The 26,138-nt window shown below is 40.8% G+C and overlaps 1 protein-coding gene across 10 annotated transcripts in view; it reads right to left on the bottom strand.

Moving 5' to 3' along the window:
* The window catches only part of STIM1 (stromal interaction molecule 1), a 182,347-nt gene that overhangs the window by 43,571 nt on the left and 112,638 nt on the right, over window positions 1-26,138 (bottom strand). For all 10 annotated transcript variants that reach the window (XM_042958665.1, XM_042958666.1, XM_007089366.3 and 7 more), the window contains one exon: window positions 9,320-9,434. In XM_042958665.1, coding sequence (XP_042814599.1) covers window positions 9,320-9,434 — 115 coding nt within the window. The remainder of the gene's footprint in view (window positions 1-9,319; window positions 9,435-26,138) is intronic.

Raw genomic sequence — 26,138 nt, 5'->3', positions numbered from 1 at the left:
GGCAGCGATTATCAGATTGCCAAAAAATATAAGACCCAATCATAAACTGCCTATAACAAATGCATTTATGGAAACCAATTTGACAAGAAATCTCATATATTAAAAAAAAAATGCATTTAGGGGCGCCTGGGTGGTTCAGTCAGGTAAGGGTCTGACTCGGTATCGGCTCAGGTCATGATCTCACAGTCTCATAGGTTCAAGCCCCACATCAGGCTCTGTGCTATCAGATTTTGATATAATTTTGATATTTTGATATAAATATAGCTTTATTTTGAGTATTATTAGTTTTGTGTATCTTTTTCCATGTATTTACTTTTAATATACTTGTGTTTTTATATTTAATGCATTTCTTTTTTCTTTTTTTAATGTTTTTTTGTTGTTGTTGAGAGAGAGAAAGCGAAAGAGAGAGAGAGAGCGCACATGCACAAGTTGGGGAAGGGCAGAATGAGAGAGAGACAAAGAATCCAAAGCAGGCTACAGGCTCTGAACTATCATCAGAGAGCCCAATGTGGGGCTTGAACCCATGAACCATGAGATCATGACCTGAGACGAAGCTGGATGCCCAACCAACTGAGCCACGCAGTCCCTCCTTCCTTCCTTCCTTCCTTTCTTTCTTTCTTTCTTTCTTTCTTTCTTTCTTTCTTTCTTTCTTTCTTTTTTTTGTTTTGTTTTTAAGTTTATTTACTTATTTTGGGAGAGACAGAGACAGGGTAAGTGAGGGAGGGGCAGAGACAGAGGGAGAGAGAGGGAGAGAGGGAGAGGGAGAGAGAGAGAGAGAAAGAGAGAGAGAGAGAGAGAGAGAGAGAGAGAGAGAGAGAGAGAGGATCCCAAGTAGCTCCTCACTGTCAGCACAGAGCCCAATGCAGGGCTCAAACTCACAAGCCATGAGATCATGACCTGAGCCAAAATCAAGTGTCAGATGCTTAACTGACTGAGTCATCCAGGCACCCCTTAAATAAATAAACTTTTAAAAAATAATAACAGGGGCACCTGGGTGGCTCAGTCGGTTAAGCGTCCGACTTCAGCTCAGGTCATGATCTCACGGTTAGTGAGTTCAAGCCCCACATCACGGTCTATGCTGACAGCTCAGAGCCTGGAGCCCACTTTGGATTCTGTGTCTCCCTCTCTCTGCCCCTTCCCCACTCACATTCTGTCTCTCTCTCTCAAAAATAAACAAACATTATAAATAAATAAATAAATAATCCTAAATCTTTATGCACCTAGTAACATACCTTCAAAATACATGAAGCAAAAACTCACAGAACTAATTGCAAGAAAAAATAGGCAAATCCAATATTATAGTTGAAAATTTAAATACTCCCCCTCAATAACTGATGGAGCAACTAGGCAGAAAATCAGCAAAGATATAGTAGACATGAACCACACCATCAACCAACATGGCCCGATTGACATTTATTGAACACTCCACCCAACAACAGCCCAATGCACATGGAACATTTACCAAGATATATAATATTCAGAAATGTAATAAAATGTTTTAAAAAACTGTAAAGGATTCAAGCCATACAAAGTATGTTCTCAAACCACAATGGAATTAAACTGGAAATCAATAACAGAAAAATCTTTAGAAAATCCCCTAACATTTGAAAACTACATACCATGCTTCTAAAAAAAAAACAAAACAAAACAAAACTCATGAATCAAAGAAGATATCAAAAATATCAAAAAGGAAATGGAAAGTAAATAGAATATTTGAGTTGAATAAAAATAAAAATAAAACATATCATCTAACATGGTGAAGAGCCAATGCTAGATGGATATAAGATACAAGACAGATTTCAGAGGCATGAATTTCCAGGGCCAAAATAATTCCTCAAATTGGAATACATTATTGAGGGATATCAAGTTATTGAAGACTGTATCAGACCAAAAAAAAAAAAAGAATAAGCATTTACCACCAGTTGTGCTTTCATTTTAGGTATTTTTACTCTGTCTATGCTACCTATAAATCAGTTAGCAAAAAGCAAAAAGCCACAACACACCAGAATTTGTGAAATGCTGCTAAAGCAGTACTTACAGGAAATTTATAGTACTAAATGCCAATATTAGAAAACAGGAAAGGTCTCAAGTCAATGACCTCAGTTTCCACCTTAACAAACTACAAAAGAACAAGTTAAACCCAAAGTAAGCAGAAGAAAGAAAATAATAAAGATCAAAGTAAAAATCAATGAAATAGCTAACAATAGAGAAAATCCTTGAAACCAAACACTGGTTCTTTGGGTATATCAATATATTAAAAGAATAATAAGAAAAGATTATGAATAAATGTATGCCTATAAATTTGACAATGTAATGAAATAGACAAATTGAAGACACAAACTACAAAAGCTCACTTAAGAAGTAAATAACCTAACAGTCCTATACCTATGAAAGAAATTGACACTGTCATTAAAAACCTTCCTACAAAGACAACACCAGGCTCATATGGCTTTACTAGTGAATTCTACCAAGTATTTAAGGAAAAATAATACCAATTATATATGAAGTCTTCTGAAAAATTGAAGACTACTTCCCAATTAACTTAATGAGGTCAGCATAATCCTGATACCAAAAACAAAGATATTACAAGAAAACTATAAACCAATATCCCTCATTAACAAAGGTATAAAAATATGAAACAAAATTTTAACAAATAGAATCCAACCATATAGTAAAAGGATGATGACCAAGTGGGGTTTATCCCAAGGATGCAGGGTTAACATTCAAAAATTAATCAATGTAATTCACCATCTTAGCAAACAAAAACAGAAAAACCAGGCAATCATCTCAATAGACACAGAAAACTCATTTGATAAAAATCCAATATCCGGGGCGCCTGGGTGGCTCAGTCAGTTAAGCGGCCGACTTCGGCTCAGGTCATGATCTTGCTGTCCGTGAGTTCGAGCCCCGCGTCGGGCTCTGTGCTGACAGCTCGGAGCCTGGAGCCTGTTTCGGATTCTGTGTCTCCCTCTCTCTGACCCTCCCCTGTTCATGCTCTGTCTCTCCCTCTCTCAAAAATAAATAAAACGTTAAAAAAAATTTTTTTTAAATCCAATATCCATTCCTGATAAAAAATTTCTCAGCAAATTAGTAATAGCTTCCTCAATCTGATAAAAGGGAAAAAAAGCCCACAACTATGTTTATATTTAATGATGAAAGACTGGATTCTTTCCTCCTTAAGATCAGAACCAAGGCAATGATGCCTACTCTTACCACTTCTCCCAACACTGTACTGGAGATACTAACCAGGGCAATCAGACAAGAAGAAGACTTTTTTAAAGGCATCCAGATTGGAAAAGAAAACAACAAAATTTTCTTTACTAGAAGACTTGATTACCTCAGTTGAAACTCTGATGGCATCTCACAAATAAGTGAGTTTAGAAAGGTTGCAGAATACAAGACCAATATATAAAAATCAATTATATATCTATATATAAACAACAATCAGGAATTAAATACCATTTACGTGGTCAACTTTTTTATATATTTTACCACAATTTTAGAAGTACTATTTATAATACCATCAAAATCTATGAAATACTTAGAGATAAATCTGACAAAAGGTATGAAAGAAAGACCTGTACACTGAAAACTACAAAATACATATCCTAACTAAATGGGGAGATATACTTTATACATCGATCAGAAAACTCAATATTGTCAAGATGTCAGTTCTCTCAAACTGAGCTATAGATTCAATACAATGCTAGTCAAAATCCTAGTAGGCTTTTTTTTATAGAAATTGACAAGTTGATTCGAGATCAAACAGCCAGGACAACTTGAAAAAAGAAAACAAAGTTGGAGAGCTAACACTATCTGACTAAAAGAGTTATTATAAGACTATTGTAATCAAAATTGCATGGTATTGACATAAGGACAGGCAAATAGATCAGTGGATCAGAATACAAAGACCAGAAATAAACCCATACTTATATGGACAACTGTTTTTTAACAAAAGACCAGGCAATGCGGTGGGAGAAAGGACAGAATTTTCAACAAATGGTTCTAGAAACAACTGAGACGCCCAGAAGCACAAAGAAGGACTTGGGACTTCTTTGTTAACACTAACATCCGCAAATTAATACAGAACAGATTAGAGGCCTAAATGTAAAACCTGCAACTATAAAACTTCTAGAGGAAAACATGGGAGAAAATGCTTGTGTGACCTTGGGTTAGGCAAATATTTCTTACATATGACACCAAAGGCATAATTCTTAAAAGCATAAATTGAAACACTGGACCTCAGAAAAATTAAAACTTACTGTTCTTCAAAAGATACTATTAAAAGAATGATAAGCCACAGACTGGGAGAAAATCTTTGCAAAGCATATATCTCATAAAGGATAGCCATCTGAATACATGTGTCAAAACTTTAAAAAATTGTACACTTTAAATATTTACACCTGATTGTATTATCAGTTACAACTCAATAAATCTTTCAAAAAGATGAAGTTGAGCTAAGGCAGTATCATAGGAGATGCATATAAAATATATATAAGAGAGATAGAATCCTCAGGACTTGGTAACAGAAATAGGTGAGAGATGCTCCTTTATTAAATGGGGATACAAGTAAGAACGTTTACCCTCAAGCAGCTATTTAATATAAATAGAAAATGCCTGTGATAAGTTTTAAATCACTGCATTGATGCTAATTGTTTTTTGTTATTGGAGAAAAAGTATCTAAAAGAATCCAAGAGAAATAAAAAGCCAGTTGTATCTTTCTCCCCCAAAATGTAGCAACAATGGCTGAGGCAGTTAACTAAATGACTTGAAGATTCACTTAGCAAAGTAATTTTTATAGAGCTAAAGGAACAGAAGAAACATATGTCTCACTGGGTTTATGTAAAAGCAAAAAGGGGATGCCAACTTTTTTATACTGATATGACTTCTGAAATGGTTTAGACAGAAGTCCAATGCCACTTGCCCCTGCTGTGCTATATCAACAGAGAAAGGCCAGTTCTGCTGGGTTTCTCTCTAAAAGCCTCCTGGTTTGCCAGTACTGCTCCACTGCCTCCTGTGAAAAATCCCATCCTGCAAAGAATAGCACAGACAGAACTGGAGATCTGTGAGTTTATTATTTCTAAATTATTCTTTGGAATTATTTCCAAATCATTTCCAGTAGAAAGTAAACATTTTCTCAAGACAAAGTTCAGAGTCACACTAGAATACCAAGTACTTTTGCTTTTAGCTGGAATCATTTTAGTTAGAATCAAAATTGATAGTTTAATATGTCTTTGATCTATACAAAGGGAGAACGAAATTGTTATTTAAGTTTGGCAGATAGCATCTTTTAAAATCTCATGTCCAGGAAAGGGGAGAAAAAATAGACATGATGTACTTTGTTTAGAAGAATGGAAGCCATGCTTTAGAAGAGAGTCCTCTTAGGTCAGTCCTCCCAGCACCCCTTCTAAGGACACTGTTACTATTTCCCCTAGCTCAAATATGCAAACAATTCTATTTCTCAAAGATTCTACAAAATCTACCTGGCATCCCTTCCTTTAAAAAAACTACCACTCCCCCTACCTCACAGGGCCTTAGAGGGACTGGAAATTGCTGCCCCCTCCCCCACAGTCTAAGCTCTCACTACCACTACCTTACATAATAAGTCTGTGATACAAACTATGCCAATCTGATTTTCCCTCCACCATATCTCACTGTTGAGCAAAGATACTTAGATGAAAAATGAACGAAGTGGAGACATCCAAGAGTAGCCAATTACAAAAGGCCAATCCCCTAGACCCTGCTGCTGGGATCCCTGGAGTTCCCCTTGTTCTTGATCCTTCCTCAGCCCTGTTTGTTCAGCTCCTTCTTCTTTAATTTTGTACAACAAAGAATTTGGTGGTCTTTGTCTTCAAAGACCCTTCAAATTTGGTGTCAATTTGGTGTCAATTTCCCTGGTGATAGGAATATCTTTGTTATTCATGGTGGGGCTCCTTGGATCACACTTGAGTTTGAGCTAATGAGATGACTCTGGATGGGGACTAGTTGCCAGAAAGACCAACCAGCTGACTAGAGGATTGGGGCTTTGGGCCAGGAGATATCAGCCCAACCATCAGAAAGGAACAGGGGGGCTGGAGATGAAGAGCCGTCATGCAGCCAGTGATTCAATCAATCATGCCCATGTAATCGGACCTCAATAAAATCTCTGGATCCTGAGGCTCAGATGAGCTTTCTGGTTAGCAAACACATCCATGATTAATATGCTAGGGAGGGTGATATGTCCTGATTCCAGGGGCAGAAGACACAGAAGTCCCAAATTCAGGACCCTCCCAGACCTCACCCTATTGGTCTCTTCTTTTGGCTGGTCCTAACTTTTATCCATTCTAATAAAATTGTAATCAGAAGTACAGCACTTTCCTGAGTTCTGTGAGTCATGCAGTAAATTACCAAACCTGAGGGGATAGTGGGAACTGTGATTTGTAGCCAGTCGGTCAGAGCAGAGGTGGCTGGGAACACCCAGGGTTTATGGCTGGTTGGTATCTAAAGTGAGAGCAGTCTTACTGAGGACTATGCTCTTAATTTGTGAAGTCTGTACTAACTCTGGTTAGAAAGAAGTGCATTACATTATTTCATCAAACACTCTCTGCCTCATTTTCCTCATCTGTAAATGCAGACCATCATAGTATTTATACTTCAAAGGGTTTTTGTGAGAAATGAATTAACATATATAAATCATTCAGAACAGTGGCTAGCACACATCAAATATCATGTAAATATCAGAGTAGTTTCTTAGTTGTTGCTGTTTTTATTATTGAAGTCCAGAACTGGCTAATGTAGCAATTATCAGGCTTTTCTGTTAAAATCTAAACAACAGGAAGGAAAGACTGGCTTTCAGTATCAGTCAGAAAATGTTAACAACTAATCACATAGATGGTACTGACATTAGTCAGCTAATGTTCTGAACACAAATGAACACTGCTGATATCTATATCATCTAGCAAAACTCAGACCAGCCACTTTGAGTGACTGCCAGAGTATTACATGCTTTTTGTAGCTCTGGAAATCATCACTCCAGAGATTAGGGGCCTTGCTCTAATTAATGAAGCAAATTGTTGGGAGGAACAGTACCCATGAAGATTCTTACTTTTAGCTTGTCAAACCACCAGGCATGACACATAGTGAGAAAACCCTAAAATGATACATACATGTCACTTCTCAGCTTAGCTGTGAGCTACATCACAGTGCACTGGAATATCCCTTGCTCACCAGTAATGGGGACCAACTCCTCAAAACTCATTCCATTGTCTTCCATCTTCCTGTCATTTAGAACACACTTGGAAGTGTTCCAAATAGTTGCTGAGTCCAGGAATAAAGTTCTTACCAGAAAACTGTCTTGGCTACTTTTTAGTATTATGATTTACTCCTGTTTCTGCCCTCTCTTGGTCACTTTCCCTTCCCAGCTACTTGTGTATGAGCTTTGAGAAGGCCAGGAATGCTCTCCCTGCCATCTTTCATTCCAAGTTCCCACTTATGAAACCCACTCTTAAAACCCAGGCGCCATGTCCTTATGTTGTTACAGAAAAAGAAGAAAACTAAAATTAAACAGTACTAGTAGAAGATTTTTCCTGGCAGTGCCAGTATAATTCCAAAGATCACTTCATTGCTTGATTTTTCATCAGTAAACAGCCTGAGTTGCTCAGGAGCTATTAAACAAAGCCCCCACAAGGAACTCAGCTTTTAAAGATTTCCAGAAAGCCGTCTGTAAAGCTAACTTAAGCTTCTTCTAGATTGATAAAAACACAGAGTTAATAAGAAGTATCAGCCTGTCCATGCCAGAAATAGGACTAGAATCCAGGTCTTCTTGCTTTTTTTTTTTTTTTTTAAGTTTATTTATTTATCTTGAGAGAGACAGAGTCAGCTCAAGTGGGGTAGGGGCAAAGAGAGAGGGAGAGAGGGAGAGAGAGAAAATCCCAAGCAGATTCTACACTGTCCGAGCATAGCCCGATGTGGGGCTCTAACCCACGAAGCTGTGAGATTATGACCTGAGCTGAAACCAAGAGTCAGAAGCTTAACTGACTGAGCCACCCAGGCACCCCCAGGTCTTCTTGTTTTAAATTTAATGTTCTCAACCTATCTTATAGATAATCCCTTCCAGATCTAAAATTCTATAATCCTAGGTAAGATTAAAACAAAAATAAAAACTGCCTCATTCCTACCCAAACTGGTTTTTCTCTACCACCAGACCAGCGCTTTCAACCCAGATGGCATGGAAAAGCCTTGATCCAGTGAGCAGAAGGTCCAGGTCTGAGTCCTAGCTTTACAATGTACTAAATGCATGACAATGAACAAGTAACTTTATAAATCTAGGCCTAAGGCTCCTCATCTGCAAAGGAAGGGCCCTGATGGTCACTTATGTTTAACCCTTCTTAGCATCAAGACCTATCTTATGAGACCCTGCAAAGAGACCGCTTTCAATCCTGTTAGTATCAAAGGACACTCTAGCCACAGATAGAGATGGAGAGGACGCAAAAACCCTGTTTTTCCCTTCCTTGTCAAGCTTCACACTATTAGATATGCTCTTTCACTCACAGCTCTGCAGCAAATGTTTCAGGAAAAAAAAATCGTAGTCCTGGTTTAACAATTTTATACATGAAAAATAACTAAAGTGTTTATTTAATAAGTTCAACATGAGTTAGCAGAGTGATGTGAGTGCTGAAGGCTCCAGTATCAAATCAGACTGCATTAGCTGATGTGCAGAGTCCAGAACTAAGAAACTGGCGATCCTGTTCAACTCTGTGCTGGTCAAACCATTCCTGCGGGTCTGTGTCTGACTCTAAGAACTATGATCTAAGAAAGATATTAACAGAAATGTTCACAGGCAGGAGACCAAGAGGAGGAAGAGGCTGAGAAAACAGGTTTTCTTCAAAGAACCTGGCTATTTAACCTGGAAAAGAAAAGACTCAGGGGAGATTCCATCTTACTTCCACCCAATCTTTGAATCATCTAGGACTCAGCAGAGCTGAGACCAAGTAGAGACTGATAGAAGGAAGGGGCTGCCTCAAAAGGCCAGTAAGCTCCCTACCTCTGGAGAAGCAGCAGAGACTGTGGTAGGTAGGAAGGAGACAGGTGGGGATAGAATAGAACCATTTAGAATTCTAATGAAGAGCAGCGCCAACTCTATTTGAAGCATCTTCCCCCTTTCCCAACATGGTGACTAGATTCAGTCTTAATCAGTGACTGTATGTAGAACCATTTTAATAATTTGCTCTTTACAAAGCACTTTATACTCATGTACTTTTAAGGCCAAGTTGCTGCCCATCTTCTTCTGTCTTCTCTAAATCTTCCAGCAACTAGGATTGATAACCAAGCTGCCTATTACCTTCTGAAGACTTCCATGCCTTCCACAGGTCCTCCACACTGATGAGCTTATCCTCACCATGGAAGGTGCTGTGTTTCACTGTCGGATCATGGTAATTGAGGTCTTCCCTCAGGAACTGCAAGGAAAAAGCACACAAGTCACAAGGGATACCTAGGGTCAGCCCACCGAGATCTCCACACAGGCTATCTAACTTTCCATAGCACATTCCATCCACCCAATGTATAAGTGTACCACATCACTCTTATGTCCTTCCATGTGCATATGTCCTAGCTGCCAACTAGACTACCTCTTCTTCTTTGTTGTATGTTTCACTTGAAAAAAAAAAAAAAGAATAAGCAATTTCTTCCTCGTATTTTTTTAATTATGGAAAGATAATAAATGATAGTTAACTGGAATTCAATACACTAGAAAAAGGAAGAAGGATAGGGAAAAAGAATTAACAATTTTTTGATCACCTGTTTATATACTAAGCAATATTCCAAGAACTTCTACAATATTTTCTCATCTAATCCCCACAACCAATGAATTATCACACCTATTTTACAAACGAGAACAGAACTACGCTAAGATAATGCAACTTGCCCCCAAATCACATTAAATTTAGAGAGGTTTAATTACTTGCTATGATGGTTTTAAAATATGTCCACAATTCTATGATAATCCTCCCACAAAAGGAGAATTCCCCTCCCCTGGAATATAGGCTGACATTTGTGACTCATCTTCTAACAAACAGTTGACAGCAGTGATGTCGAGTCGCTTCCAAGGGTAGGTTAGAAAAGGCAATACAGATTTCACCTGGCCTTCTCCATTTTGGGACACATGCCTTGAGAGCTCTGAGCCAACATACATGAAGCCTGGCTACCCCCAAAGCCACCATTATGGCTAGAACATATGGAAAGACTACATAGAAATATAGACAGATATCTGAGCAGCCCAGCTATTTGTCTCCCCAGCCCAGGACTCAGACAAGTGACTGAGACTTCAGGTGATTCCAGCCCCCAGTTTTTGAGTCACTGCATCTGATGCCAAGTGGACACAGATGAGCTGTCCCTACTGAGCGATGCCCAGATTGCAGATAAATAACAAAATAAATGTTGCTGTTTGAAGCCACCGAGTTTTGGGGAAGTTCGTTATACAGCATTAGATAACTCAAACATTTGCTCAAGTGATGAATTTGTATTCCAACCCAAGATATCTGACTTTACAGTCCAAATTTTCCCCCAGCACTATATACGCTGTCCTTTAAATTACTGGTATTTCTTTTCATAATATACACCCTTATAAGAAGAAAAGCCAAACAAATCAAAGCTTTTAGAAATTTAACTGGTAATTAACTTCACAGATACTCATTCAGCCAGATTCTTAACCTCATTAGTATGCACAAGATTGAACACTTGATCCCGGTTTTCCCTAGAGCCTCAAACATCAAAGAAATATGCAATTTTGATCACTATGTTTTTAAAACATAGTTTAGTAGGATTTTCAGGAAATGTCTCTTATCCTTCTTTTCTTACCCTTTGTGTCTAGGAAAGGGTCTGACCCAGCGTAACATCAGTAAATGTTACTATCTAAACAAACAGACTACTGACAGATTACCTAGACCCATAATCAAGAGGTGATTTCCTCCCCCTGGGTTTTGGGGATATTAAGACATCTAAGACTTAATGACTCAGGAGAGAAGTTTGAAGCAAGTCCACACTGGAGCACTCTCAACCGAGTCAGAATATAGCCTGCTGGGCACAAGGAACTTGACAGTGCCCACAACTATAACATGGCACCATCCAATACAACTTTCTGCAATGATGGAAATGTTCAATATCTGTCCTGTTCAAACAGTCCCCACTAGGCACATGTGGCCACTGGGCACTCATAATGTGGCTAGTGTGACAAACACACACACACACACACACACACACACACACACACACCCTGAGATTAAAAAAAAAAAAATTAATGCAGAGCTAAATGACCACATGTGGCTAATGGCCACCTATTGGGGCGCAGCTCTAACCCATTCTTCTACCTGTGGTTTGGGTGTGGCCTGGCTACACTCCCACAGAGGCTGGAGTGGTGTTAGGAAGTCAAGATGTCTCGTGAGATGAGGAGATAAAGGCAGTGCTCACATGCACAGGCTAGACAGCCCTTCATGCCCTCCAGCCTCAACTAAATTCAGTTGACAACAAGGGTTAGGTTCTCCAGCTCCCCAACCTCTTATTTGTAATTGGTGAGAAAATTTATTTTTTAATAAGGATTATGCAAGTGACATGGTGAAAAGCCCAGAGCAAAAAGATTTTGTTGATTCTTAGAAAAACTAAACTGATTAAAGTATTTTTTATGGTTTTTTAATAGTCAGCCTTTTAAGGCACCTGACCTTTGATTCATTATATGCTGTAAATTGCGAATTTAAAAAAAAAAAAAAATTTTTTTTTTTTAACGTTTATTTATTTTTGAGACAGAGAGAGACACAGCATGAACGGGGGAGGGGCAGAGAGAGAGGGAGACACAGAATCGGAAGCAGGCTCCAGGCTCCGAGCCATCAGCCCAGAGCCTGACGCGGGGCTCGAACTCGCGGACCGCGAGATCGTGACCTGAGCTGAAGTCGGACGCTCAACCGACTGAGCCACCCAGGCGCCCCTGTAAATTGTGAATTTTTCCCAAGTTGCCACGCTGTTATCCCAACCCCATTCATTAAGTTATCTTTTATTCATTTTTAAAAATGCTATTTAGTAATAATTAAGTCCTTATATATAGTTGAGTATATTTCCAGGCTCTGCATTCTTCTGCACTAAATGATATTTCTTTTTTTTAACTAGTTTTTTTCAGTCTATTTATTTTATTTTTGAGAGATAGAGAGAACACAGGTGTGGGAGGGGCAGAGAGAGAGACAGGAGACACAGAATCCAAAGCAGGCTCTAGGTTCTGAGCTGTCTGTGCAGAGCCCAACTCGGGTCTCAAACCCACCAACTGAGATCATGACCTGAGCTGATGTCAGATACTTAACCGACTGAGTCACTCAGGCACCTCAATCATATTTCTATTTTTGTGCTAGCCCTTGACTATCTTATTATACTTTTTGTTTTATTTTGTACTTTAATAGTAATTTCTAATGCCTGGACCCCCTGTTTCCCATGGCTCTTATGTTTCAGAATACTTCTTGTCAATCTCAGCTATTTATTTTTCAAAATTAATTTTAGAACAATTCTATTAACTTATTAAGAGTCTTCTCTCACTGGAGGCGAGAGTGATGAGATCACTAGGCCTTAAACAACAGACACTGGGACATCTCAGGGGGACACAGTCACAAGTAGTCAGACAGCCAGTCTGGGGACAGAAATTCATTAATTCACTTAGTCAACAAACATAAGATTTCTAAGTACCAGGCATAGTTCCAGGCACTAGAAATTCAGTGAGTAGTAAACAAAACAGATACAGATCTTTATCCTCACTGAGCTAATATCCTCTTTGGGTGAGAGAAACAGTAATTCCTATAAAGCAGGAAAGAGGAATATGGAATGACAAGAGTACTGGTATTGGTGGCTTGTCATTTTAGAGGAGTCAAGGAAGGTTTCATTAAGGAGGTACATGTACCTGAAGGAGATGTTGGAGAAAGGCAAGCAGAATAACTGGGACAAGAGTATCTCAAGAATAGGAATGGCAAATGCAAAGGCCCTGAAGCAAGAACATGCTCGGCTTGTTCAAGGAACAGTGAGGAGGCCAGTGTGGCTGAGAGAAATGAGAGAGGTGGTGACTAGTGATAGACAAATCCAGGGAAGAAATCAGGGGTCCAGATCATAAACACCCTTGTAGGCCATTATATGGGCTTGGATTTCAACTCTGAGAAGGAAGCTGTTAGGGGACTTTGAACAGAGATGCGACATGATCACATTTGCATCTCTTAAAGGATTGCTCCAAATGCTGTGCTAGAGAGCAGACTACAGGAAGGCAAGGGCAGGGAAACCAGTCAGGTGGCTACTGCAAAAACCTAACTTGAAACAAGGTAGTAATGTGGGTATAATGAAAAGTTGTCAAGTTTCGCACATATTTTAAAGAAATCAAATCTGTAATCCTCAGATTACAGATACAGGTATACCCTGTGTTGGTCCTCCAAGGTTCTAATCCAGACCCTCCTAATCTAAGACTACAGAAACACACATCATGTGCATGCCTTAGGAGTAGAAATGCCAAAATATCCAAAGAAGGGGATTTTCTGCCATTCCCAGCTAACTCTAGGAAACCACCGGATGACACATACCAGCTGCTTATTGGGAACCAATAAGAAATAGACTGCTTTTTATAGCCAAGTCTGATCACTGAGGTATATGGAGAACAGAGAAGCTCATGGGAAGAAAGTGTAAGGGGAAGCTGCACGTACAGGGCTCATGTACAGGCTCTATTCATGCCACAAACCATGCAAAGAAGGAATGGGGTCGGAAAACAAGACCAGCAAGAAGAGGTGCCAAATGAGGACTATGCGCTGACAGAAGTTCTGCCTGAAGGAAGGGCCTGATGCTGAGTGGAACAATCAGGCCTCAAGAGTAGGAAAGGCAGGGGCGCCTGCACGGCTCAGTCAGTTGAGCTTCTGACTCCTTACTTTGGCTCAGGCCATGATCCCACAGTCATGGGATTGAGCCCAGCGTCAGGCTCCACGTTGAGCTTGGAGCCTACTTGAGATTCTCAATCTCTCTCTCTCTCTCTCTCTCTCTCTCTCTCTCCCTCTGCCCCTTTCCCACTCTCACACACACTCTCTAAAACAAGCAGAAAAGAGTAGCTAAGGCAGTATACTATAAAGAGGAAGAGTTCACAACCTATAGAAACAGACCCCTTACTTCCTGTGTGACTTTCCGGCAAGGTATTTCGCCTGTTTGAGCCTGTTTCCCACTCAGAACGAGTGAGGACTAGGCCTCCCTCTCATCTGAGTGTGACAAGTTGTAAATGAGACATGCTTGCAGAAGTCCATAAGCTGCCTATGCACCTGTCTTTCAGTGGCCCACAGAGTACCTTCTAAACTGAACCTATATTTAAAAACTAAATTTCACACCAAGAAAGTTCAGCTTTTCAGTCTACCTTAAAAATATATATATATAAAGATCTAGAAACACCTGAGTTCCTAGATTTTAAGGGCTTAAGGACTGTAATTTGACTGGAAGAGAAAAGGTGGCTTAGGGACCTGTCATAAACTGGTGTCCACATAGCAAGCACATCATTTTTATGTAGGTTGTCCATTACAAATTAACTTCAAAATGCAACATTTTATGAAGATGTTGTTATTCACATTTTACTTAAAGCTAAGAAAAAATCAACTGTCCACATCAAAGGACATTATGTGCGTGTTGTCATTTGGGGCAGCGTGGAGATGGGGGAGTTGGTGCTGAGGGAGGTCATGAGGGCCTCAACCCCCACCCCCAGGGCACCACTCCTGGGTTTGCACACTGACCTGGCAACAGTATGTGAGAGCTGAGCATCAGCTGCCTCCTTCTGAAGAGGCAAGTACTCTCTAGTGTGAGAGCAGAGAGCTTGTGATTCCTGATGCACACAAAAGCACTCTCTGTAAATTGTAGAGCACAACTCAAATGTTAGTTATTGTTATTGGCAGGAGGGTGAGATAAGGATACGGAAAGTAAGAGAAAAAGCTTCTTCGTCAAAGGTGATGCTTCTGTGCTGTGTATACCCTTACCAGTGTTATTATGTGTCTATCCCCCTGCCAAACCATCTATACTTTGATGAAGGTCCCAGTTATCCAGCCATAAACACAGCAAGCAAGAATGCTGTACTGAACTAAAACTCCAATGCCCACCGCAGTTGGGGTAGGCACTGCCACAGATTACTCTGCACACCACCCCACAGCCAACTAATAGCTGAAGTCTGGTTTAAAAGGAAGTTTAAGGCAAAGAAAAGCAAAAACAAAACCAAGCCAAGAGGCAACTTTTGATTCCCACAACAAAGATTTACTATTTCTGACTCAGAACAAGCAGCTCTTCTCTCAGGAAGGCCTAAGAAGGCTCCCTACAAGTCTTGCCTTAGCATGGGGATGCAGCATTGGCCAGAGCTACAGCTCAGGAGCAATCTGAAGAGCAGGGAGCAGCTGTCACTAAGTATATTTAGCTCTGAGCTCAGAAAAGTGATCTCTGTGGCGGTGGCACAAAGAATGCAACCCCATCCCCACCCCAAGTGAAGCAGGAGTAAAGAGATGTGGGTGAGAGTGGACAGGAGGGGAAACGTCTCTGTAGAATTCCCAACAAAACAGGCCCAGCCAGCTTCATCAGTGAGTAGAAGTCACTGATGTAAAGCTAGAAGCAGAGCAGGGCATCTCTGGGCACAGGGGTCCAGGCAGGTCTCCCGGGTATTTCCTTACAACCAATTACTCCTTCCTCCCATTTCCAACTTCATTTCCGACTGTTCACCTTCCACATCTCCCAGACCAAACCTCACCACCTCTACTCTCACTCACCACTCCCCACACGCAATATTTAGAACACTCAAGACACATGCCCCAGATCTAAGATGCTTCCCAACTCTCGTTCATCTCTTCAATGTCCACCAAGGACCCACATTTTAGCTACAATAGCTCTAAATGCCATTTGTACAAAGTGCTGGGACTTGGATGTCTCATAGATGAAGTATCTGTCCCCAGTGAGATCAGAAGCTATTGCCGAGGGCAGGGAGATGAGAGTCATTTCTCACACACCTTTGTACATCTAGTCTCACTTCTGCCAGTCCATCCACCATATTAGTCACCAGAATGACCTTTGTAAAGTACAAATCCATAAAGTATACCAACTTTAAAACTACTTAAAATTTTAACTTAAAAACTACTTAAAATTTCATGGCTCCCCGTTACCTACAGAATAAAGCCCCAGCTTCTTGGCCTCACATTCAAGGCTTTTTACAATCTAGTCATAGACTAGCTTCCCAGGCAGCCTCCTGGCCATTTTCCCTCCCTACCAGGCACCTACACTTCAGACAAGGAGTCAAGAAACTATGGCCATGGACCAAATCCAGCTTGCTGCTTCTTTTTATAAATAAAGCTTTACTGAAACATAGCTACAGTCATTTATTTATGTACTGCCTATAGCTGTTTTCATGTTACAAAGGCAGAGCTGAGTTGCTGTGACAGAGACTGTATGGCCAACAAAGCCTAAAATATTGACTGTATGGCCCTTTATAGAAAATGTTTGCCAACATTTGCTCTAGATACATCCAGCTACTACAGGCTCCTTGAATAAACCATACTCAGTATAACTCTAAGCCTTTACACAAGGTGCTCCATTTAAAATATTTTCTCCCTGTCTTTATCTGCTAAAGAAAAAGTCACTGCCTCTGTGAAGTTTTCCAGACCTCACCCAAGCAAGTTAATTGCCCTACTCTCTTTGTTCTCTTAGTTCTCAGGGTATATATCTATGGCAGTACTTATCCCATTACACTATAATTACTATTTAATTACCCTCCTCCTTGCTATCCCTAAGCAACTCAAATATAGAAACTATGTTTTGTCATTTATCTCTAACCAATGTCTTACACATTCTCTGGAACACCTAAACAAATAATTAATTTAGCTTCATAAGCCCACCTCCAAGCATGGGGCCTGGCACACAGCAGGGTATGTGGCTATTAAATAACTGAATGAGGAGCATCTGGCTGGCTCAGTCAGAGGAGCATGCGACTCTTGGTCTCAGGATTGTGAGTTTGAGCCCGATACTGGGTGTAGAGATTACTTAAAAATAAAATCTTGGGGCACCTAGGTGGCTTAGTTGGTTAAGCGGCAGACTTCAGCTCAGGTCATGATCTCGGTTCATGGGTTCGAGCCCCACATCAGGCTCTGTGCTCACAGCTCAGAGCCTGCAGCCTGCTTCAGATCCTGTGTCTCCTTCTCTCTCTGCCCCTCCCCAACTCATGCTCTGTCTTCTTTCTCTCTCAAAAGTAAATATTTATAAATAACATAACATAACATAACATAACATAACATAACATAACATAACATAACACAACACAACACAACACAACATAACATCTTTAGGGGCACCTGAGTGGCTCAGTCGATCAAGTGTCCGAATCTTGGTTTTGGCTCAGGTCATGATCTCGTGGTTTGTGGGTTCAAGCCCTATGCTGGGCTCCACAGCTAGCAGTGTGGATCTTGCTTGCTTTTCTGTCTCTCACTCTCTCTCTGCCCTCCCCCACTTGCACTGTCTCCATCTCTCTCAAAATAAATAAATAAACTTTAAAAAATAAAATAAAAACTTAAAAAAATAATAAGTGAATAAATGTCTCTCACCCTACAACACCCAGCAGGGTGCTTAGCTTACCATAACTAGTCAATGTGTCTTTTGTCCCCTACACAAAAGAAAGAAAAAGGTCCCCCAATTGTCAGCCAATCTAAAATACAGATATTCAGCTAGGGGCCAGGGGGTTACTTACATTGGCTTGGATTCACTGTAGGACGATGGTTCAGAGCTTTATTCTAGAGCCAGATTGCCTGGGTTTTGAATCCCAGTTCTATCACTTTGAGTGTATCATGCACATCATTTGTAAAATAGGGGCAACAGTAGTACAAAACTTCATAATACCCTCATGTTGAGGGTATTACAAATGAATTGATTCACATATCAAACTCAGAACAGTGCCTGGCACAAAATATGCTCTTCTATGTGTGAATGAAGCTCTCTCTTAAATATGAATATATTTAACATATTGTAAAAGGAATATAAAGATACTAAGAATGTGCAACCCCGGAGCCCACTATTACAGTGATGCTGATCTCTCACATGTAATGGACATCCCAGAAGGAGGTAAAAGATAGATATTTCCTAAGTGCTTGCTATATAAAGGCCATGTGCCAAGAGATCAGCAATAGAGATAATTGAGACGCAGCACTTGTAATCGACTGACCTTGAAGGTCTTTTCTGTCCTATTCTATGATTCTTATTTTGAAAGCATTAATTCCAATTAAAATTAAAATTAAAATTTCACAACGATATGCAAGACCCACCTGCCTCCTTTGCCACATCAACTGCCACTTCCTGCCATCTCCAGTGATAACAAATTACTCAAAATTCTCTGAAAGTTACCAGGCTCTTCACCAGTCTAACGTCTTTGCATATGCTATTTCCTTACCTAAACACTCTCTTTCTTCTCCCAGTTGTTCCAGTCATCTCTCCAGACCCAAATTACATGTCAGCAACTTTACGTGTGGATATAACTAACAAGCCTGCCTCTTCTGTGACTCCATCACAGCATTCACTCATCCCACTGTAGTATTCTCATCTGTTGACATATTCTTACCTACATCTACCACGAGAGGAACTTCTTTCAAGGCAGCAACGATGCTTTTCCTTTTACTCCTATATATGCAGCACCCAGCACCCAGCACCCAACACATATGCAGGTACAGAGAATCCCTCTGAGTTTGAGTCCTTGTCATGGAATCATCATCCTTGATGTCCTCAGACCATGACACTGGGCACATGACAGAGATCAAATCCTAAAGGTAGCATCTCAAGTTGTAGCCTTCTAGGTACCTGGCCAGAATGGCAAAGACTGGGAGACTTTTGGGACCAAAGTATACAAGCTAGCCAAGAACTACTCGCTGGGGAATCTTTGTCTTATGAAAGGAGGACAGAAATAGGTCACTAATTTAAAAATACTTCCCCAGAGAAAAGGGATCATCTTCTTAATTGAGGTCAATACTGCCATATTTTCAGAGAATGAATACACAGCCCCAGACAGAATACATTATGGGTATGCATGTTTTTGAAAATTGATGAATTAGAGGGGACTTCTGGCTTGACAGTATGAGAAGCTCCATGGACCCACTATCCAGTGAAACAGTGAAAATTATTTTTTTAAAGCACTGTTTAAAGTCTCTGGGAATAGTCCTAAGAGCATACAGCAAATGAAGAAACATTTGCTCAAGAACATCTACTAAAACTCAGTAGGAACTGTGAGAGTCTATAGTACCTGAATTAACACCTGCTCCCTCTCTCCCTCCCCACTTCCAAATTGGTAAAACAGGAACTCCACTCCAGACTAGAGCAGCCAAGAACAGGGTTCTCTGTTCCCCAGGCTCCTAACTGGAAGGCTATCTGCCTGACAGAAGGCATATCAGCATATTTCATCCTGCCTCCAGTTACCTGTTGTTAAGGCTATGTTCTAGGTGAGTCCAACTAAGAAGTGGGCCCCCCTTCTTCCACCCAGGCCCACTCATGAAGCAGGGACTTCACCTTGGATGCAGAGTCACTGAGGATGCTGGGGCCCTGGCTTATAAGACAGCAATTATCCTCTGGGAGAGGCAAGCCAAGCCAGCCTGAAGCTACTGCCACACCTCCGCTGAGCGCTCAGCTCCTAAAGTCGATGTATCACTCAAAGAGAAGCACATCATTATCCCCACCTCCAGCTCTAGAATCATGGCTCAGAGATTTTGCCTGGGTGGGGAGCAGGCTTACACAGAGTTTCAAACCTCTTCCCAAAGGAAATTATTTTGTTTGCAACAGAATGTGAAGGAGTTCAAGACCAAGAGCATTCTCAAACACAGTGAAAGCTGTGGTAAAAAGGCATTTGAGAGGAGATGGGTGGATGATTAGAGATAGAAGCTAACTGTAGGCTGGAGAATTTGCTGGTGGGAACTGGGGAGAGGGCTAGGAAGAGCCCTCCTGGGGTAAGAACAAATCTCAAACACTTATCTCAGGAACTATCCTTTCAGAGGAGTCCCAATATGATTGGATCAGAGCAAATTTATGCCCAGAGCATTGCTGAAAACAACAGAGTAATCAGATGACAACTAATGGAACTTAACACCTAAATGTGGCCAGAAAAAGACAGAGTCAATGAGAGCCCTACCCAAACCACTGTCATCCAAAGGTGACCATGGCCATATCTAAAGCTCTGAGGAGCAACATGAGAGGCTTCACACAGTATAGGGGAGTAGGGAGTGAGGGTGGTAATGGACCACTAAAATGATCTTGCCAGCCACCAAACAAATAAACAAGCAAATAATGACAAGGCCCAGAGGGGGTTGGACCAATACCCAGAGTCGCTACAATATATCACAGAAACATCCAGTTTCCAACAAAAATATATGAGACGTACAAAGTAATAGGCAAGTATGACACCAGAAAAAAACACAAGCAAAGAAAACTGTGAGAGCAACCAAATTTCAGATTTAGCAGAAGAAGTCTTCAAAGAAGCCATTATAAACATGTTCAAATACTAAAGGAATGTGTGATGACAATGTTACACCAAATAAAGAATATCAATAAATATAAACTACAAAAGAGAACCAAATGGATGTTGTGAAGTTGAAAAGTACAATAACTAAAATGAAAATTTCAGGAGAGGGGGCTCAACAGGAGATCTGAACCAGCAAAAGACAGAATTGGCAAATTTGAAGAGAGATTGAAAGAGATTATATAATCCAAAAAAACAAAGAGAAAAAAGAATGAAGAAAAACAAACCATCTCAGAGAAACGTGGTACACCATTAAACTCATATGCATAATGGGGAAATCAAAAGGAGACAATAAGGAGAAAGGAGCAGGAAAAAAAGTAGTCAAAGAAATTATGGCTGGATAATTTTTGGCCCAGGCAACTGAAACAATGGAGTTGCCTTCAACTGAAATGAGGAAGGCTGTGGGTAGAGTAGGTTTTAGATGAGGTGATACTTAGAATCCAGTTTGGGGCATGTTAAGCTTCAGATGCCTTTAAAATTCTTAGAAGAAAATACAAGGAAAAATATGATGTTGGATCTGACAATGGATTCTTAGGACATCAAAAGCCTGAGCATTGACAAATATAAACAAATAAACTGGACATCATCAAAATGAAAAACATCTGTGCTTCAGAGATCATCATCAAGAAAGTGAAAGGTAGGGGCGCCTGGGTGGCTCAGCTGGTTGAGCATGCTCAGGTCATGATCTCGAGGTCGGTGAGTTCGAGCCCCACGTCGGGCTCTGTGCAGACAGCTCGGAGCCTGGAGCCCGCTTTGGATTCTGTGTCTCCCTCTCTCTCTGCCCCTCCCCCACTCATGCTCTCGCTCTCTCTCTCTCTCTCTCTCTCTCTCTCAAAAAATAAACAAACATTAACATTTTTTTAAAAAAAAAGAAAGCGAAAGGTCAACCTCCAGACTGGGAGAAAATATTGCAAATGATGTATCTGATAAGAGACTTGTATATATCTAGGATATAAGAACTTTAACAACTCAATAGTAAAAAGAAAAACAGCCCAATTGAAAAATGGCCAAAGGACAGGAATAAAACATTTCTCCAAAGAAGATATACAAATGGTCAATAACCACTTGAAAAGATATTTGACATCATTAGTCATGCAAACCAAAACCGTAATAAACATTATTTCATATCCACAAGGATGGCTGTAATTAAAAAATAGCCAATAACAAGTGCCGCTAAGGATATGGGGAAATCAAAATGCTCACACATTGTTGGCATGAATGTAAAATGGTTCAGCCACCTTGGAAAACAGTCTGGCAGTTCCTCAGACAGGTAAACACAAAGTTACCATATGACCCAGTAATTACACTCTTAGGTATATACCCAAGAGAAATAAAAACCTATGCCCACAAACACTTGTACATATTGATAGCAGCATTTTTCATAACAACCAAAAGGTAAAAGCATAATAAATGTCCATCATCTGATGAGGGAAAAAGCAAAATGTAGTGTGCCTATACAATAGAATATTATTCAGCCATAAAAAGGAATAGAGTTCTGACATGTGCTACAACATGGATGAACCTTGAAAACCTTACACTAGGTGAATGAAATAAGCCAGTCACAAAGGACCACATATTATGTGATTCCATTTGTAGGAAATGTCCAGTATAGGCAAATATATAAATACATAAAGTTGATTAGTAGTTGCTTAGGGCTGTGAGGAATAGGAAGATAGGGGAACAATAGCCAAAGTATATGAAGGTTTCTCTTTGAGGTGATGAAAAGTTTCTAAAATTGACTGTGGCAATGGCTGCACATATCTATGAATATACTCATAACCACTGAATTGTATGCTTTAAATGGGTAAATTATATGGTATATGCATTATATGTTAATAAATCTGTTTTTAAAAACTTGATGGGTTAAACCAGAGACCAGGCAATTTTTTTTCTGTAAAGAACCAGGCAGTAAATATTTTAGACTTCATAGACCATACGATCTCTGTTACAACTGCTCAACTCTGTTCTTGAGTGAAAATAGTCATAGACAATATGTAAATGAGTAAGAGTAGCTCTGAACCAATAAAACTTTATATTTATGGACACTGAAATTTGAATTTATGTAAATTTCACATGTCACAAAACTCTTCTTTGGATTTCCCCCCAACTATTTAAAAATGTAAAAGCTATTGTTAGTTTATAGACTGTACAAAAAACAGGAAAGGGGTCATAGTTTGCTGATCCCTGGACTAGCACCTACTCCCTCTATTACAGCTTCAGGTATTAAGGAACTCTCTCTCCCTTACAATTCCCATAAAGAAGAATCAACTTTGATTCCTCTCTCAGTCTCTTCTCCATACTGCTATCCCTAGGCATGGCTTTCCAAGATTCTCAGACATGCATCCAGCCAAGCACTTAATAGCAGGAAAACCTCCTGGACTCCATTTCCAAAATAGAACACCTGACAAAAGAGTTGAGTGTTCACCATGTGTCCCTTTTAAATCCCACTTAACCTTTAGGCAGTGAGAGGATAGGGGGAAAGGCTTGGGAACAGAGAATATAAAGGAGTAAAATGGGGGCACCTGGCTGGCTCAGTCAGTCGAGCATGCAACTTGATCTTGGGGTTAAGAGTTCAAGCCCCAGACTGGGTGTAGAGCGAACTTAAAAAAAAAAAAAAAAGAGCAAGACAAACTCGTGTTCCTCTTTAACAACATTCTGGCTCCTAATCAACTGTAAAAGGGAGAATTTAGGCTTATGTGTCAAACAACAATACCAAAACAAAAACAAAACTGTCCTTAAGAACAAAATCTATTAGGGCATCACAGTACCACAAGAGAAGGCAGAGGGAGTAGTGAAGACATTAGGGGTTCTAGAAGCCTTTATTAAGAGGCATTTATTCATGGGGCACCTGGGTGGCTCAGTAGGTTAAACATCTGACTCTTGATTTTGGCTCAGGTCATGATCTCCCGGTTCGTGAGTTCAAACCCCACATTCGGATCCGTGCTGACAGTGCAGAGCCTACTTGGGATTTTCTCCCTCTCCTTCTCTCTCTGCCCCTCCCTTGCTTGCACTGCACTCTCACTCTCAAAGTAAATAAACTTAAAAAAAAAAAAAAAAAAAGGAGGCATTTATTCATTCATTTGCCCAACCAGCCATTTACTGGGCATGACTCTGTGACATTCCTTGTGCTGGGATCCAAGGACACAGAGATTAATCAGACCTGTGGAAAGCACCAAGGTAAGACAGATACAGAGAGGAGAGTCAGTCCTTGAAAGCAAGAACCACTGTTGTATGTGGAGGAAGGGGCTATGGCTCAATCCCCAACATAGAGCCCAGAAACTCTCTCTCCAATCCTCCCAAACCCACACTGCCTTAGATCCCACAGAGTTTTCCACCCTGCACTAGTCAGCGAGATTGCTCACCACCCAGAGACATCACAAGGCTTGTGAAGTGAAATAGGAAAAAATCTCACAGATACAGACTATAATCCCATCTCTACTACTTATTCACAATGTCACCATAAGCCTATAAAATGCAGACAACCTCAAAGTGGCAATGTGGAGAAAATGAGATCATGTAAGGCACAGTCCCCCACAGCGCCTATACATAGGAGGTGCTTCATAAATGTTTGACTATTTTGAACCCAGATCCCTTGGCAGGAGGGCTCATTCCAGCACCCGGCCTCTGAGTCCCAGAGACTTCTAATCTTAGCTCCTCCTCCTCCCCAAGACGCCAGGTGGCGAGATGAAAGAGGACCCAGTCAGCGCCACACTGCGCCACACTGCCTTGTTCACACCTACCTGACCTACACCTGGGAGAGCCTGGCGTTGCCGGGCATGGAAGGGAAAGAGAAGAAGCTGGATAACAACACCACTAGTGACATTTTCATGCAGCACCATGGTTTACAAAGGATTCTTAACATTCATTATCTTATTGGAGCCACATACCAGCCATTGAAGATGCCCCTTTCTTACAAAGAAACTTTTCTCTAAACACCTCCCTACTTGATGTCTCCCAAACTTGTCATATATTTTGCGTCCTGCCTTTACTCATAAGTTCCTCTTTTCTGCTTCTCCTTCTTTTCATCAGTAAGCCCTGTTCATCTTTAAAAATCAAGGTCAAGGGGTACCTGGGTGGCCCAGTAGGTGAAGTGTCTAACTCTCGGTTTCAACTCAGGTCATGATCTTGCAGTTTCATGAGTTTGAGCCCCACATCGGGCTCAGGCTCTGCACTGGCAGCGCAAAGCCTGTTTGTGCCTACCCCCCCCCCCACCCCGCCCCGCTCCTTCCCCACTTGTGCTGTCTCTGTCAATAAATAAACTTTTAAATAAATAAATAAATAAAACAAGTTCTAGTTTCACCTGCTCTGCAAAGCCCACCCCAGACATCCTGTCAATTAGAATGAGCCCCATCTCTGTTTACAATCCTTGTAGTTCATCATCTTTGGGATAAAATCCAAGTTCCTCAGTATGTTAAGAATCTGGCTAATGCCTGCCATTTCCACTTCAACTCATCTCCAGCCTCTCCCTCCCTGTCCCACTGTGACATTCTATGCTTGAATTAAAGAAACCTGTGACTTCACAGATCCAAGGACATCACTCACGTTCCTTCACTTGCTAAACCTTTCTCCCCTTTGTCCCAGGTTAACTCCTATTCATCTGCCAAAATTAAACTCAGCCATTACCTCTTCTGGGTTGTATTTCCTGGAATCCTAGGATGAATTAAATTCCCTTTTCTTAAAATTCCAGAGCATGCAGTACCAATCCCTCATCACAACACCTATTAGGACACGTATGTTCTTCTGCCTCACTAGTTATATGAGCTCTTTGCAGGTAGAAAGTCTTTGCATCTCCAGCGTCCAGGAGACAGCAGACACAAAATACGCTTGGAGAAGGAAGAGAGAAAAAGAGAAAGAAGGGGCAGTAGGGGAGGACATGAGAACAAATAATGGGGGGTCATGAGTCCTCAGGTGGATCAGACATCGCACTGAAAACCCGTTGTTTCTACTGCCACAGAGGACACTGGATGTGGTACACATGCACAGACATGCACGGAGAGACCTGCATAAACAAACACAAACACCGGTTAGGTCTGATGGCCTTGCAAGCCAGCCGCTGACTCCTCCTTGGACAGGAAGATTCAGAAGCTTGATACCTGCAGCAGGGCTGTCCTCTCTCTGCTGGCTTGACCGTTTCTGGCTGCTAGATGACCCACCCCTGCACTCTGCCTACCACTTTACAGAGTCCAGATCCAGCCTAGATTAACAGCGTCTTTGGGTTCCCGATTGTACTTCTAACTCTGTTTTTATCTCCAGGTCCCGCATATTGTGCTGTTGCCTAACCATTTGTTCCTAACCTTCTCTTTGATCCTTGACCTGGCTTATGGGCTTTCTCTCAAGTCCTATTTCCTCAGCTTGGTTTCCTCCCTCCCTCTGCCTTTTTTTTTTTTTTTTTTTTTTTTAGTTTATTTATTTTGAGAGGTCAGGGAGGGGCAGAGACAGAGAGATGGAGAGAGAGAGTCCCAAGCAGGTTTCTACCTGTCAGCGCACAGCCCAACAAGGGGCTCAATCTCAGGAAGTGTGAGATTACGACCTGAGCTGAAATTGAGAGTCAGACACTTAACCAATGGAGCCACCCAGGCACCCCTCCCCTCCCTCCACTTCT

Source organism: Panthera tigris, chromosome D1 (assembly GCF_018350195.1).
Source record: "Panthera tigris isolate Pti1 chromosome D1, P.tigris_Pti1_mat1.1, whole genome shotgun sequence".
Lineage (NCBI taxonomy): Eukaryota > Metazoa > Chordata > Mammalia > Carnivora > Felidae > Panthera > Panthera tigris.
Note: the sequence above shows the minus strand (reverse complement) of the source record. Positions and strands in the feature narration are given on the sequence as shown.